The sequence below is a fragment of the Amphiura filiformis genome, chromosome 13 (assembly GCF_039555335.1).
Source record: "Amphiura filiformis chromosome 13, Afil_fr2py, whole genome shotgun sequence".
Classification (NCBI taxonomy): domain Eukaryota; kingdom Metazoa; phylum Echinodermata; class Ophiuroidea; order Amphilepidida; family Amphiuridae; genus Amphiura; species Amphiura filiformis.
The window spans coordinates 19,784,541-19,799,027 of record NC_092640.1 but is presented as its reverse complement, the minus strand read 5'-3'; the positions used below and the strand labels follow the sequence as shown (position 1 = coordinate 19,799,027).

At 40.0% G+C, this 14,487-nt stretch overlaps 1 protein-coding gene across 2 annotated transcripts; it reads right to left on the bottom strand.

Annotated features, from left to right (window-relative positions):
- Positions 1-571: 571 nt before the first annotated feature.
- LOC140168090 (uncharacterized) lies at positions 572-13,772 on the bottom strand. Of its 2 annotated transcripts, none has more exons than XM_072191395.1 (3): positions 13,285-13,772; positions 3,464-3,590; positions 572-3,280 (listed from the first exon to the last, which is right to left on the bottom strand). In XM_072191395.1, the coding sequence occupies exons 2-3, from the start codon at positions 3,586-3,588 to the stop codon at positions 1,984-1,986; spliced, it is 1,422 nt and encodes a 473-aa protein (XP_072047496.1). In that variant the 5' UTR covers positions 3,589-3,590; positions 13,285-13,772; the 3' UTR covers positions 572-1,983. The 2 variants fall into 2 exon arrangements, with proteins under 2 accessions (XP_072047496.1, XP_072047495.1); XM_072191394.1 differs by lacking the exon at positions 13,285-13,772 and adding an exon at positions 3,888-3,933.
- Positions 13,773-14,487: the final 715 nt, after the last annotated feature.

Sequence of the window (14,487 nt, the reverse complement as noted above, 5' to 3'; positions counted from 1 at the left end):
CTCATAGGCCTGTAATATTTGTATACTATTCCATCTTGTGTCCATGTGCATGGCTGTTTCCCATCCTAAGAAGCGACCTTGTTTTGCCATTCCATATGAAATGAAATGAAGTCATGAATGCTCATTTAAAAATAAAATCACTCGTTTCAGGTTGTCTTGTAAATTGCAATGTATTGACTGTACAAGCCACGTGATCATGTTAAATCACTAGCGTCATCTTAATTAATATTTTATATTATTTTAATAACATGTCGGAAAAATATAGGGTAGGCTAAAATCGAAATAAATTTCTATACTGCTGAAAAAAAGGTTTGTTTCTTGTATAAAGCTTTAAGCTCGATCGTGGCCGGCTCATGACACATTTCTGATAAATGTTGGTGAAATTTAGTAGAGCAGTTTCTCCAGAAACCACGGATACGTGTACACGTATTCAATATCGATAGCATACCGTAATATAAAAATATATAATGTAGTTGTGATAAGTGAAATTTTGTCAATTATTGTGTAGCCCTGGAAGGAAAAAAATATTCCAAAAATCTACTCTATTAAATAGAATTTCTTGACTTAGTTACAGAATCAATATTGAGTTTCATGATGGTACATCATTAATGATATCGTTATGAATTCGGGAGAGTGACGAATAGAGCATTTTGAGCAAATTGGGTTATCGTATGCTTGTGATTATGTTTCAGGCGATCTTTTATTTCCACCGAATATTAATGATAAATTTTTCTTCCCGACGTAGATATTAAAATTGTGATTTGGACGAATCGCGCGCGCCTATTGCGATTAAATGGATTTGACCAAAAGACGAATCGTATACTTGATTCACAAGCCTCGGCACACTTGTATAGTATAAAACTCCAAATTGTCTATATTACATGTCCTCTTAGATTTGATGCCAATGGGTAGCTGCAGGTATCATCTATCCAGTGATACCAAAATAAGTACAAACATTCCCCACACGATATTGCTATGGCGTAGTTATGTCAGAGTGCCGTCGCAAAATTGAAAAATCGCAGAAAATTATACATAAAAATAGACCAATATTGTTATTTCTACTCTAAAACTATCCATAATTTCAACCCAGAGTTTTCACTAAACAATGACTAATTATAACTTACATATCAAGTTTAAAATCTATATCCTTAGGACAACCAGCAATTTTTACATAAAAACCCAAATCAGGATTCGTCCCCGCATACAACTCTTTGCGCAGCGGTGGACACTTTTTGGATTTAGCATAAAGCCGATAGCTGTAAACACTTGTTTTGAGGGAAATTTTGATTGTTTCAGAACATGCAAGTATTACAAATAATTAGTGCTCATTTACTTCTATAATATACACTTCATACGAGTGCTCATGAGTGTTCTCAATTTTTAGAATTTTCAAACGCCGTTTACTCAGAACAGCAATGTTGCGTATTCGGCACTCTGCCGTATTCGTAACGATTTATATGAAGCTTAATAATTAGGTATACATATGTATTTATTTGCCTTTGTGATAATTATTTGTAAATGTACAATAACACTCTTTTGTAAATTCCAAAATTATAAATCATATTCTTGCTTTGTCAGTTCAAGGTTCAAGGTTCAAAAAGCTCTTGTATATATCGTTATGAATTCGGCAGATGGCCGAATCCGGATTCGGCTTTTGTTAAATTCGTTTTATGCATGCATTACTTTTGAATTTGAGAACAAGGGATCAATACTTTGCCTAAAGAGGGCAGCATATCGACTTTTTAATGGTTATCGTCATTGACCGTACTGCAATGCACCGTTAGCTAACCCTGTATACTGCCCTCTTTTGAATGCTTACTGTGCTGTTATCATCTGATCTCCGTTAAAAAATTGATATGCTGCCCTCTAGTATGTACAGCATTGATCCCTTGTTCTCAAATTCAAAAGTAATGCATGCGTAACATGAATTTACCAAAAGACGAATCCGGATTCGGCCGTCTGCCGAATTCATAATGCAACTCTTCAATATTTTAAAATATTCTCTGACATCAATATTTCAGAAGTCACATGTATTATATGTCTCCAATTCCTATATAAATTTACCTTCCTAATTAGGATCACTTCAATTTCTGCACATTCTATACTTGGATACGAAGCTTGACTAAAACAAGAAACTAAATTGCATCCTGTCAGTTTCACTTTTTTGATCTTAGGAAGTGTAACCAATATGTCATATATTCGCTCAACCCAATTTGTCTGATTTCTCTCATCATATGTTTGCTCTACCGCAAGGTTTTCAAGTGTGGGGTGGTATGAAAGTGATTGTAAACTTTCAGAAGAATACTTTGACGAAATATGCGGATACATCCAAGGAGACAACTGTAACGATTTAATTTTCTTAAGATGAATGTTTATCAGATTAACCACCGATGACGTCACGAGTATTCCTTCTAATACAAGCGTTTCTAGATTAGGCAGTCCCTGTATCATCATCTCAAATGCTTCTGTCGAATAGAGCACCGTTCGCAAGGTCAGCATTTTCAGATGTGTCAAGTGAGCGATTGATGGTAAAATTCTGTCACCATGGGTCTCATGAAATTGACCATTTCGACACTCACCGGTGAGTTTGAAGCATGTCAATGATGTCATGCACCCTAATATTGAGGACATTATCTCATCAGCCATCTCCTGTTCGCTAAACTTTAAGGTTAATTCCATCTCACGTAAACTTGTTAATGTTACAGGTGATCTCTCCTTCAACATGGATAAAAAAGAAATGTCGACCTCGTGAAGACATATATATCGCAATTTACATTTGTGTATTAATTGAATAATTTGTTCATAACAATTCCATTCAATTTTATAACTTCTCCAGTGTTCGGGCCATGCCAGATCCAATCGTTGTAATTTCGGCAGATAATACAGCAGCCGATACAGATTGCCGTAATCGTGTTTAGGGTATACTCTTACATTAGACCATTCCTTCCATTCCATTTCGAAACGTAACCCAAGAGTGTTTATATTAGGACAGTTCACGCCCAAATAGCTCATGATTTCATCGCTGGCTACAGATAGATGAACCTCTTGCAAACCAATACCAGCATAAAGAGTCAAGAACTTTAATACGTCATTTCCGTTTATTGGAAATTTCCATTCATTGCCATACTCTCGGTACTCAAATATGTTTTGTCCATTTTCTGATACAAACCGTCTGAACATTCTACTAGACTCTTCAACCTTTCTGTTGGGACCTTCGTCTCTGAAGTCGATGACAGTCCAGGCATGGTTTTTGATTATAAGATGCCATTCCTTGCTTACCCTATATGGAAATATAAATAAATATTATATAAAAGTCCTTGAAAATGTTTTCACAACGGCTATTCACGATACAAATAACACTACCATGAGTTCTGCATCTAGACTGTCCCTTGTCAACAGAACATTACAGTAGGCTACCCCTTTAAAAAGGTAAGTATATACCTAATCAGTATTACTCTCTTACCTCATTGCGATTAATTTCTCGTATAAAGACAAGAAGTTGAAAATAACCAGCAATGTATCAATATTGAGCATGCCAATAGGTCCTTCATCGACCGCCACTCTATTTTGCAAGAAGGTAGCGTCCATATCTATAGGAATCATTAAAATAAAGATGGGAAGTTATCAAAGAAATTTTATTGTAGCAATACATAGAAATATGACTCTGCATGGAATCACGCAACTTGGTTTGTCTTTGAGACTACGCTTCGATTTAGGCTTACCACTGAATACTGTTTATCCATGTCTAGCTGAGGCAAATCTAAATAATAAATATATATAAAGTTTTCGCGTTAAAATAAGATTTTCTTGTGATTTAATGTATTTAATAGAACATTATACGTGTCCATATTTATATCACAAAATCACATAAATCAAGGCAGACTTACTTGACAAAATTGAGAATAAATTAAACCTGTCAACTTAACAACAATTGACCTACAACACGGAAGCCTCACCACTTCAAGTGTTTGCATTGTGGCAGTACTTTTTAACTTTCACATGTAACTGTGTAATTTCAAATGCATACATACCAAGTACTGGCTTCTATTATCATTGCATTTGATGTGATTTAACTGTGTGAACTCCATTTTGGTTTACCTCGTTCATGCTTAAGTCCTTCAGAGCGAGCTGTGTGAGTATTCGTTTTCCAGACCATCAACACAGAAGCAACGACATTTCAAGTGTCCGTTTTGAGGCAGTACTTTTAAATTTAACTGTATTATTACATCTCATGCTTACCAAGTACTGGCTTTAGTCATCTTTGCCATTGTATGTGTGCTGAGCTACAGTGTGATTTACCTCGTTTATGCTTAAAGACCTACTGAGCGAGCTGTCTGCTAATTTACTCACTTTCAAGACCAGCACCACAGAAGCATCTCCATCTCAAGTGTTTGTTTAAGCCATTCTGCGCCACTTTTAACTTTTTAAATTCATCTGTGTGACATTTAATTATTTTTGATTTCTGCATATTTACGTGTGTTTGGTGTGATTATTGGTGAATTTGTGTAATAATAGTCAGTACATAGACTGATTTCCTCATACTTCGCAATACTGTGTGCAGTGCATCTGTCTGTCATCTAGAGCTGGGTGTAGCGAGACTCATCTTTGGTATTCATCATGGACAGAATTACAGTTCTCAAAGACACAGCTCGCAAGAGCAACAGAATCTCAAAACAAAACATAAGAGGAGATTTTGTGTATGACGATTTAAAACTCTCTTATGAACTTGATAAATCAAAAGCTATCGAGAAAAAACTGATCTCATGTAATAGACCAGTTGTCGCCTCTGAAACAAAAGCCAAGGGCCAACTTCGGCTGAAATTTAGCACGGCGGGCTACGAGGCAGCCAAATCCTATATTAGTGACATGTATATTAACAATCCTGACCCGGATCTGATGAAGGATCTCTCTGTCAAGCACTCAGTTGTTAGAGATAAAGGTGAGGCGGTAGTTCAAGAACTGTATTCCATCTATAACAAAAAGAAGAATGGTGATATGGGTAGTCGACTCAAATTCACTATCAACCTGTATAACACTACTTCATCTGCCCTTGTGAATGGGTCACAGGCGATAGATATATTTGGTGGATCACACTTTCCGGTTATACAGAATTTACTGGACACCAACTTAAACCTAGCAGCGGCTGATAGGCATATTGGTAAAGTCCTGCAAGATTTGAAGATAAGTCAACAAAACAAGCAAAACAACAGTGAGTTTTGTGAGGACCTTGTTAATGATCGCAATGTTGCTTTTCCAGCCACTCATCTTACCCCCTTATGTGCCAATAAGAGCATCCCGTATCATACAAACCAAATTCAATATAGAGATGATGTTAGCCAGATGGTACTGGCCACTCAAGATGATAATGTAGATCTTCAACTACTCTGTGTCATTTGCAACAATGACGTGGAATTTGACTCGATTGAGTGTCATAAGTGCCTTAACTGGCTTCATTTCTCTTGTGAAAAAATCAGTGATGAAGACAAGAAAGAGTTCACCTCTAATCCCTCTTACATTTTCACCTGCGCAAGCTGCCAACAAATTACTGCTATGGATGGTCAGGCAGAGCCTGACGAAAACCTTAGTGTGACTCCATCTGACAGTGCTTATACTGCCTCTACTGAATCTGAACTAAATGCTGATGCTGATACAGCTAATCCAACCTCTCACACACCACCTGATGGCACTAGTAAGTCCTTACTTAACACCACCTCGGAAGACAAAAGCCTTGAATCCGAAACTGCCAACAAGAAGCCGGCAGAAGGCAAGACTGACATTCCAGCCGCATTCCAGGCACCACCTGCATTCCAGGCACCACCTGATGGCACTAGTAAGCCCTTACTTAATACCACCTCGGAAGTCAAAAGCCTTGAATCCGCAATTGCCAACAAGAAGCCGGTAGAAGGCAAGACTAGCATTCCAGGCGTAGTTACATCTTGTTTACCTGGTAACAGCATGAGCTCTTATGTGGCCCCTAAGCTGCTGAACTCAATTGAGAAAGATGGAGTTAGTGTTAAATTACACCATGCCTGTAATAAACCTGCAATCAGTAAGATTAACCTTGCCATTAGACAGACTGAACAGCCTGCCAGCAAAAAGTCATCCGAAGACAAGGTCAGCGTGTCTGCTGGTTCAACCAGCTCTTCTGATGTCCTCAGCACTATGGTCAACAAACAAAGAGAACGTGATTTGAATCAAAAAGAGAAACAATTGAAAATTAAAGAATATGAGCTAAAAGACTCTATGAAACAACTCAGCACTACTAAAAGATATGCAGCCAAACTTGAATCTAAAATTATAGACCTTGAAACATCTATAGGTCTTCTGCAGAAAAGACTGCAATGCACCAGTACATCTCATACCAATAATAACTCTTCTAGCATCCAATCTGATCGGACACCAATGATGGGTAACGAGATGCCACAGAGTCAATATACCAATCCTCTTGATAAAGTGAGACAGAATGAGTCACAACTAAATGACTCCTTCAGTAATGAGAGAGCACCGCAGCAACTGAATGAGACATACTGGAACCAGAATAGGACCTGCACAGAGCGTAGTGTTACTAGTGTACCCCATTTATGCAGTAACAACCCGTCTAGCATTGAGCAGAGGCTCAATAAAATAGAGCTTGAGCTAATCAAAGAAAGAATAGCAAAAATTGAGAAGCAGTTGAGCAACTTTCAAGAACAACAATCTCCACACCACTCCATGCATGGTGTACATCTGAATAACCCTACTTATCAGCCAAATACAGCTCAACAGATGCAGTATGTCCACTCGGATGGGAGACAAGGAATATTCAATCATGCTGTCTTGTATAAGCTTCCCATGGGCCTCCGCCATCCTATGCTCAAGCTGGTCCTATGCTAAGAAACCCTGTTCAAATACTGAACCAGCCACAGACCTTGTATCATCATGGGTCAAGTCAGAATGGTAACCAACAAATCCTGAACCAGTTGCAAGCAAATCATTCAGGGAATTTTATCCAACACATGAGGGCTAATCATCTGGGGCCAAACCAGATTGGAAGCCATCAGATGATGCAGATTGGTCAAAAGTTGAAGCCAGAGATGCAGATGGTGCACCACTTGCAGTCACGTCAAATGGAGAAGCCTAGACAACAGTCGGTGTCTAATCATATGATAAGCCAGACTGCAGATAGACAGTTGATGAATCAGCAATTAGGGCAAATGGTGAATCCTAATCACAAGTTTGTGCCTAACCAAATAGCAAGCCAGATTGAAAATGGTCGAGCAACTACTCAAAAAGAGATAGGACAGGCGACAAATCCTAACCAACAGTTGGTAATATGTCATAATGGTGAGCGTCAGTGGGAAAACCAAATGCATCGCCAGCAACTGTTGCCTACTCAAGTGCCAACCCAGAATGAAGTGTTGAAGCCTACTCATCTATCGATGACTAATCCGATGTCTAATCAAAATGCTGACAGTCGGGTGATGAATCATTTGCAAGAAAACCAAGTGATGAAGCCTAGTCACCAGTTGGTGGCTAATCAAGTGACTGTCCAGAATAGCGATAGCCAGACATCGAACCAGTTTCAACCAGGTCGGGTGCTGTTGCCTAATATCCAAACAAAATCTGACTGCCAAGCGTTAACACAGAATAGTGACAGTTGTGTGATGACTCAGTTTCAGAGCTGTCAGATGAAGCCCAGTCAAGCAACTAATCAAGTGTCTACACAGTCCAGCGACAAACTGGTCTTGGAGCAGAAACAGAGGCAAGCAATAAAGCCTAGTTACCACCTGTCTCCTAATCATGATGTGTCAAGTCAGAACTGTGATAACAGTGTGATAAACCACTCGCAGAATAGTCTTGTGTCAAAGCCTAATAATGGTCCTAAATATCAGCAAGTGCTTGGTCACGTGATAGGTCACAATGGTGATAGACAATGGGTTAATCAAGTGCATGGGCAACAACTGATGTCTACTCGAGTACCAAGCCAGAATGCAGTGTCGAAGTCTACTCATTTTTCAGTGACTGATCCGATGTTTGGCCAAAATTTGACAGTCGGGTGATGAATCATTTGCAAGTGGGCCAAATGATGAAGCCCAGTCACCAGTTGGTGTCTAATCAAGTGCCTGTCCAGGATAAAGATAGCCAGACACTGAGCCAGATTAAACCAGGTCAGGTGTTGTTGCCAAATATCCAAATAACATCTAACTGCCAAGCATTAACACAAAATAGTGACAGAGGGTGATAAAGCAGATACGGAGCAGCCAGACGAAGCCCAGTCAAGCAACTAATCAAGTGATGATGGAGCAGAGACAAGTAATAAAGCCTAGTTACCACCTACCTCCTGATCACGATGTGTCAAGTCAGAACGATGAGATCAGTTTGATAAGCCAACCGCAGACCAGTCATGTGATAAAGCCTAATCACATGCCTAACCAAGTGCCTAATCAGAAAGGTGGTTTCAGGGAGCAGTTGACAAATCACACGCAGACGACTCAAGAGTCAAAGGCCACACACCAAACGTCGTCTGATTGTGCAATGTTAAACCAGTCTGGTGGTACATGTAGTAGATTGTCAAACCAGAGGCAGTCCAGTTGTGGGAGCAAGCCTACTGAAGTGTACAATCAAGTGTCACTACCGAATGGAGATGGACAAGTGCTGAATCAGATGTTGCCTGGTAGAGTAACAAGTTCTACTCATCTTTCGTCACATGAACATCCACTGCCCAAACAGAATGACGATCGTCAGGAAAAGAAAGGGCCTCAAACCAGCCAGGTGATGAAACCTAGTCAACTATGCCAAGTGAGGAACCACTTGCAGATAGGTCAAGTGGTGAAGACGAGTCACCAGTCGATGCCTAACCAAATATCAAGCCAGACTGCTAATGGTCATGATGTGTCAAAGACTATTACTGCTAGTCACATGCAGGGCTCTAATGGGCTAGCTGGCACTTATGTGAATTGCGATCAACACACAGCTGATACCGACATGGACTGGCGGAATAGTGGTAATTTACCAGCCTCATCTGAAATAACCAGACCGTCGGCTGTGCGTAGTCAGCTTACTGACTCAATAAATCGTCGGGTGTTCATTCACACCAAGAATTCGTCAGAATGTCAGCCTGCTCGCCAAGTAAAGACTCAAATCTTCAGACGTACGGTGACCCCACTTAGTGGATCAGCTCAAGAGGAGTCATCTTCACAGCAACAGTCTTTTTTAGACGTAAGCCGAGAACTCAAAGAAAGATGGCAGTCGCAGGGAGCGAAACCCAAACGGGTATAACGATTGCTACATCAAACATCAAAAATTATACTTCAAATAAGGTCTTTGTTCAGGAGCTTCTGAAGAACTATGACATAATCTGCATCCAAGAACACTGGCTCTTTAATTTTGAGAAAGAGCATTTGGAAGATGAGTGTAATAAGCACACCTGTTTTGCAAAATCTGTTGACGATGAAGACCCCATTTCACCCCGGCAGCGTCCTCGCGGATATGGTGGTGTTGCGATTTTTATACCATCACAATGGGCTGCAGTTACTCGATTTCGCAAAGATGGAGACCATCGGCTATGTATTGTTACTATTGACTTGCCAGGATGCCATTTATGTATCATAAATTGCTATCTACCCTGTAGAGGCTATGGAACTTCAAGTGACATGCTCAAAGATTCTCTTGACCAGTTACGAGAATCTGTGATTAAATACAGCCATTCCTACATTGTAATTGTCTGTGGAGACATGAATGCATCTGTGTTTGGGAACAGTCAACTAGCAACGGACACTCATGATAGACTACTCAGTGAATTGTGCAATGAGCTACACTTTGTTACTCCAGAGAATTACCAACATGGTCCTACTTTCCACCATAGTGATGGTAGATCTTCGCAGATAGACTACTTTCTTATCCAAGCTGACTATGCAAATGTCATCTCAAAAGTTGTGTTTGAGAATAAGCTCACTGGGTTGGATACCTCCGACCATAGATCCTTGGTGGCACTTGTGAATCTTGTCTCCAAGAAAGCTATTGCCCAACGCAGCATGAGGAAGGCGAAAGAAGGTAGCAGATGCGATAAAGTACACTGGGAACAGTGTGATGTCAAGCTGTACAAGAAAGTTTGCACTGAACTACTCCATGACTTTGACTTCAATGTAGTTTCATCAACTGATGATGTGCTTCATGAACTACAGTTGATTCTGAAGAAAGCAGCTTTAGACGCTGCCCCAGCTAAGAAAGGGTTTAAAAAAAAAAAAAAACTTAGACCATGGAGCTTGCAGATTGCAAAGAAAGTCAAGTCAAGCAAACATGCCTTTGGGGCATTGAAAGAAGCAAAGGCCACAGATCCTGCAAACCTGGAGCAGATCGCCAAGCTTACAAGGAATTGCAAGACAGCCAAGAAGGATCTTCGTGTAGCCCAAAGACAAGAAAGAGCAAAGGACAGGCAGAAGACTTACAATGAGATCATGGAAGCTGATGCTAACGATCAAAAGTTGTTCTTCAAGCTAATCAACAAACAGAGGGCAACTCCACTGAATACTGATTCAATTCTTAGTGAGGGAAAGCTACTCACTGATGATGATGACATCAAGGAGGCATGGAAGAGTTACTTTCACAAACTTGGAACTCCGGAAAATGATCCTCGTTTGACGCTAATTATCTAAGTCAAGTAGAAGCAGATCTTAAGACTATTTCACAAATTGTTGAATTTGAGGAGTATATCAACCCAATCTCAAAGGAGGAAGTGGACCTTGCAATTAAGAAGCTGAATAATGGAAAATCGCCCGATGGTCATGGGATCCAGGCAGAACATATCAAGAAAGCAGGACCTGCTGTTCTCTTCTCTCTTGCACACCTCTTTGACCTCAAAAAAAAAAAAAGGAGAGTCCCTGAAGCCTTTAAGAAGGGTGTTGTAATACCAATCCCAAAGAAAGACAAGAACCATCTTCTGCAGGAAAACTATCGTGGAATAACTCTTACCAGCACAATTGGCAAGATTTTTGAGAACGTACTTCTTGGACGTATGAGACCAGTAATGGAAGCAAAATATTGTCAACTTCAGAGAGGTTTTACTGCTAATACTTCCTCCCTGTCTGCTGCTCTGCTTGTTTCAGAGATAACAAATGAAGTCAAGGATACAAAAAAGGATCTCTTTATTGCAACACTTGATGCAAGAAAGGCTTTTGACGTTGTCTGCCACTCTTCGCTGCTGAGAAAGCTATACCTGCAGGATGTGCAGCCCGAAATATGGAGCATTATCAAACACTGGTACGAGGGCGCTTCTAGCCAAGTAAAGTGGAAGGGTAATCTCTCTGATCCATTCGAACTCTTCCAAGGTGTGCATCAGGGTAGAGTGACCTCAACAGAGCTGTACAAGTGCTATGTGGATCCCCTGCTACATCGACTGGAGGAGAAGAGATATGGTACCAGAATCGGTCCCTACTATGTAGGAGCACCAACATGTGCTGATGACATCCTTTTGGCATCCAACTCCATGACGGAGCTACAAGACATGCTGGACGAGGCAGTTCTATACTAAAAAAAAGAAAGATACATTTTGCACCCTCAGAAGAGTGTTATCATACCTGTGAAATCCAAGTTACCGTTCTCGTTTTGGAGTGATTTCGCACCTTGGTGTATGAATGATGAAGTAGTGGAAGTGGCTGAGAGCAGCAAGCACCTTGGTGTAGAAAGAAACAACCACTCTTCAAATAAAGCAGTAATCCAGGATAGGACTCTGACGGGGAGACGCACCACTTATGCTCTCATGGGAGCTGGATTGCATGGCCTTAATGGGATTAACCCCAAGCTATCTTGGAAATTGATTCACACTTATGTGGAACCACGCTATCTCTATGGAATGGAAATCATGAACCTAACATTGGCTGACTTGAAAGTATTGACAACTTTCCAGAAGAAGATATTGAAGCAAATTCAACACCTGCCAGAGAAGACTGCAGATGAAGCGGTATACCTTCTTCTTGGTGCACTTCCAGTTGAAGCCAGAATTGAGCTTAATCAGCTTACACTGTTCCTGATGACTATAACCGGTCAATCTATTGAGTGGGAGATTGCTGAAAGACAACTGGCAATGAAAGACTTGAAATCAAAGAGCTGGTTCATAGGTGTGAACAAACTACTTCATAAATATGATCTCCCAAGTGCTCATGACTTGATCATCAGTCCTCCATCAAAAGCAATGTGGAAGAATGAGACCCATTCTGCAGTAACTACATTCTGGAATGATAAGCTGAGAAATGGAGCCACAAGAAAGTCCTCTCTGAAATATCTCAACACTGCATACTGCGGCATCGGTTTAACCCACCCAACATGGGAAAATGTGGAATGTAACCAGAGAGATGTCTACAGAGCTACCATCAAGACAAAACTACTGACTGGTACTTACAACCTGCAGGGCAATCGTGCCAAATTTAACCAATTCAACATTGACCCAACTTGCCTGCTGTGTAATAAAGAGGCTGAAACCAGGGAGCACTTTCTTGTCTGCTGCACAGCCCTTCACAAACAGAGAGACCCTTTGTCAAGCAGCTAAAAGCTCAGTGCGAAAGTCTGTATCCGGGTAGCTGGTCACTAACTGCTGAATCTAACACAGCACTTACTCAACTCATTCTTGATCCAACCCGCTTTGCCTGCTATCCCAACCTGCATGCTCACACTGAACCCATCGCAAGACTACTTGTGTACAGACTTCATGTCACAAGATCTGCTATCATCGCTGCTCTGCCTACCTAATGACTTTGTGAAACTCCTAATTTTGACTTTTAACTACATAAAAGGACTTGTATATACAATATGACTTTTTACAGAATTGATTTTCTGGTGCTCCTAATGCAAAGGAGGGAATTACGTCAACCAACCAACCAACCCAATGGCGGCGGAATATGGATATGTAGATCGACAGTTTAGTTAATACTGTAGTGCATTAGTGCATATACTACTACATGTACAGAGGGGTACTTGACAGGGTAATAATAAAGCGTAACCTGTTTTGCATATTCATTTTGGTTGAAGTTCAAGGCAAAGATACGACTTACAGGCTGTATCAAAATGATTATTCTTGACAAACGAGCCATTTTTTGAAAATATTAAAATATATAGTCGATTTCATTTCTATTGAAAATTATCCCGGGGCACTCAACTTTAGAAGTGATGTGGTATATGCCTGTCAGCTCAGACTGATCTAAATTTTAGTTTTTGCGTTAAAATAAAATTTTCTTGTTATTTAATGTATGTAATAGAACATTATACGTGTATATTTATATCACAAAATCACATAAATCAAGGCAGACTTACTTGACAAAATTGAGAATAAATTAAACCTGTCAACTATTTCTTAAAATGGCGGCGGAATATGGATTATGTAGATCGACAGTTTAGTTACTACTCACACCACCTCAATGCCTTCGGCAAAATATTTCCATAAAATATCGCAAAGTAGTTTGATTGACAGATTTCACCTCTGACCTCGATCACAAACATGGCTGCGCCCAGTGGGACATTCACACACACACAAAATGCAATACACACGATAGATGTGAAAATCAATCGCATTATTTGCCTCGTTTACCGACGTGCTTTGACAAGTTTGCAATAGGTTTTCAATTCATCTTGTATCAGAGAAGCAAATAATAAGATGGACTAAGGACAAATATTGCCACGGACATCGAATCCCGCATCGAATAGACGGCGAAAACATGACGAGATATCGATATTTGTTCCATTGACTACCATGTACTGCACTGCCCGTATGTTTTCATATGCATCAATCGATCATACCTTTGTCTGTGTGTACAGCTAGCTGAGCATCAGGCGGCATAGGAAGCGCAACACGTGACGTACGAGGCTGGCGAAGATACAGGGCTGACAGCCCCATTCAAAATACACGGTTAGCAATTACAAATGGAAAATTAACATACTTACAGTGTGGTACACGGTCGTACCCCGACGGTTTTAGAGTAAGATAATTTTGCTTTGACACCACATAACAAATTTAGAATTGTTTGTAAAGATTTCATGATTATGTGTTAATCCTATGGCGACCTCAAAATTGGCGATATCGCTTCCATCACCGCCTGCTGAGCATGCTGTATGTTGGATTGTGTTGCTTGTTGTGTACACGACAGTGAACCTTAATAAAAGATCTGAGCTAGTATCTAAATGTCGTCATGGATACAAACCAGCCAACCGTGCTAAGAAAATATAAGACTGTGTGATCATTGTCATATCATTCCACCTGATGATTGCTACATGCGTGTAGCATGAAACTCGGAGTAGTGGCCATGATGTGTTAGTTAAACTTAATTAATTATTTTATATTTGAAAATATAAATAAATATTATCATGTAAATAGAAAATTAATTGATAGGTTTTCACAATGGCTATTCATGATACCTAAACCATTGCTGTGACGTCAGTCTATTCAATAAACTGTAGATTATTTTCTACGAATCAACACTTTTCTGCACAAATCTACAGTTAAGTGTGGATTCGTAAAGA

Excerpts from the sequence above, each read along its gene's own strand:
- LOC140168090 (XM_072191395.1), bottom strand. The coding sequence starts at position 3,588 with ATGGACGCTACCTTCTTGCAAAATAGAGTGGCGGTCGATGAAGGACCT. Across the intron at positions 3,281-3,463 it reads GAGAAATTAATCGCAATGAG|GGTAAGCAAGGAATGGCATC; the intron begins GTAAGAGAGTAA and ends ATTTCCATATAG.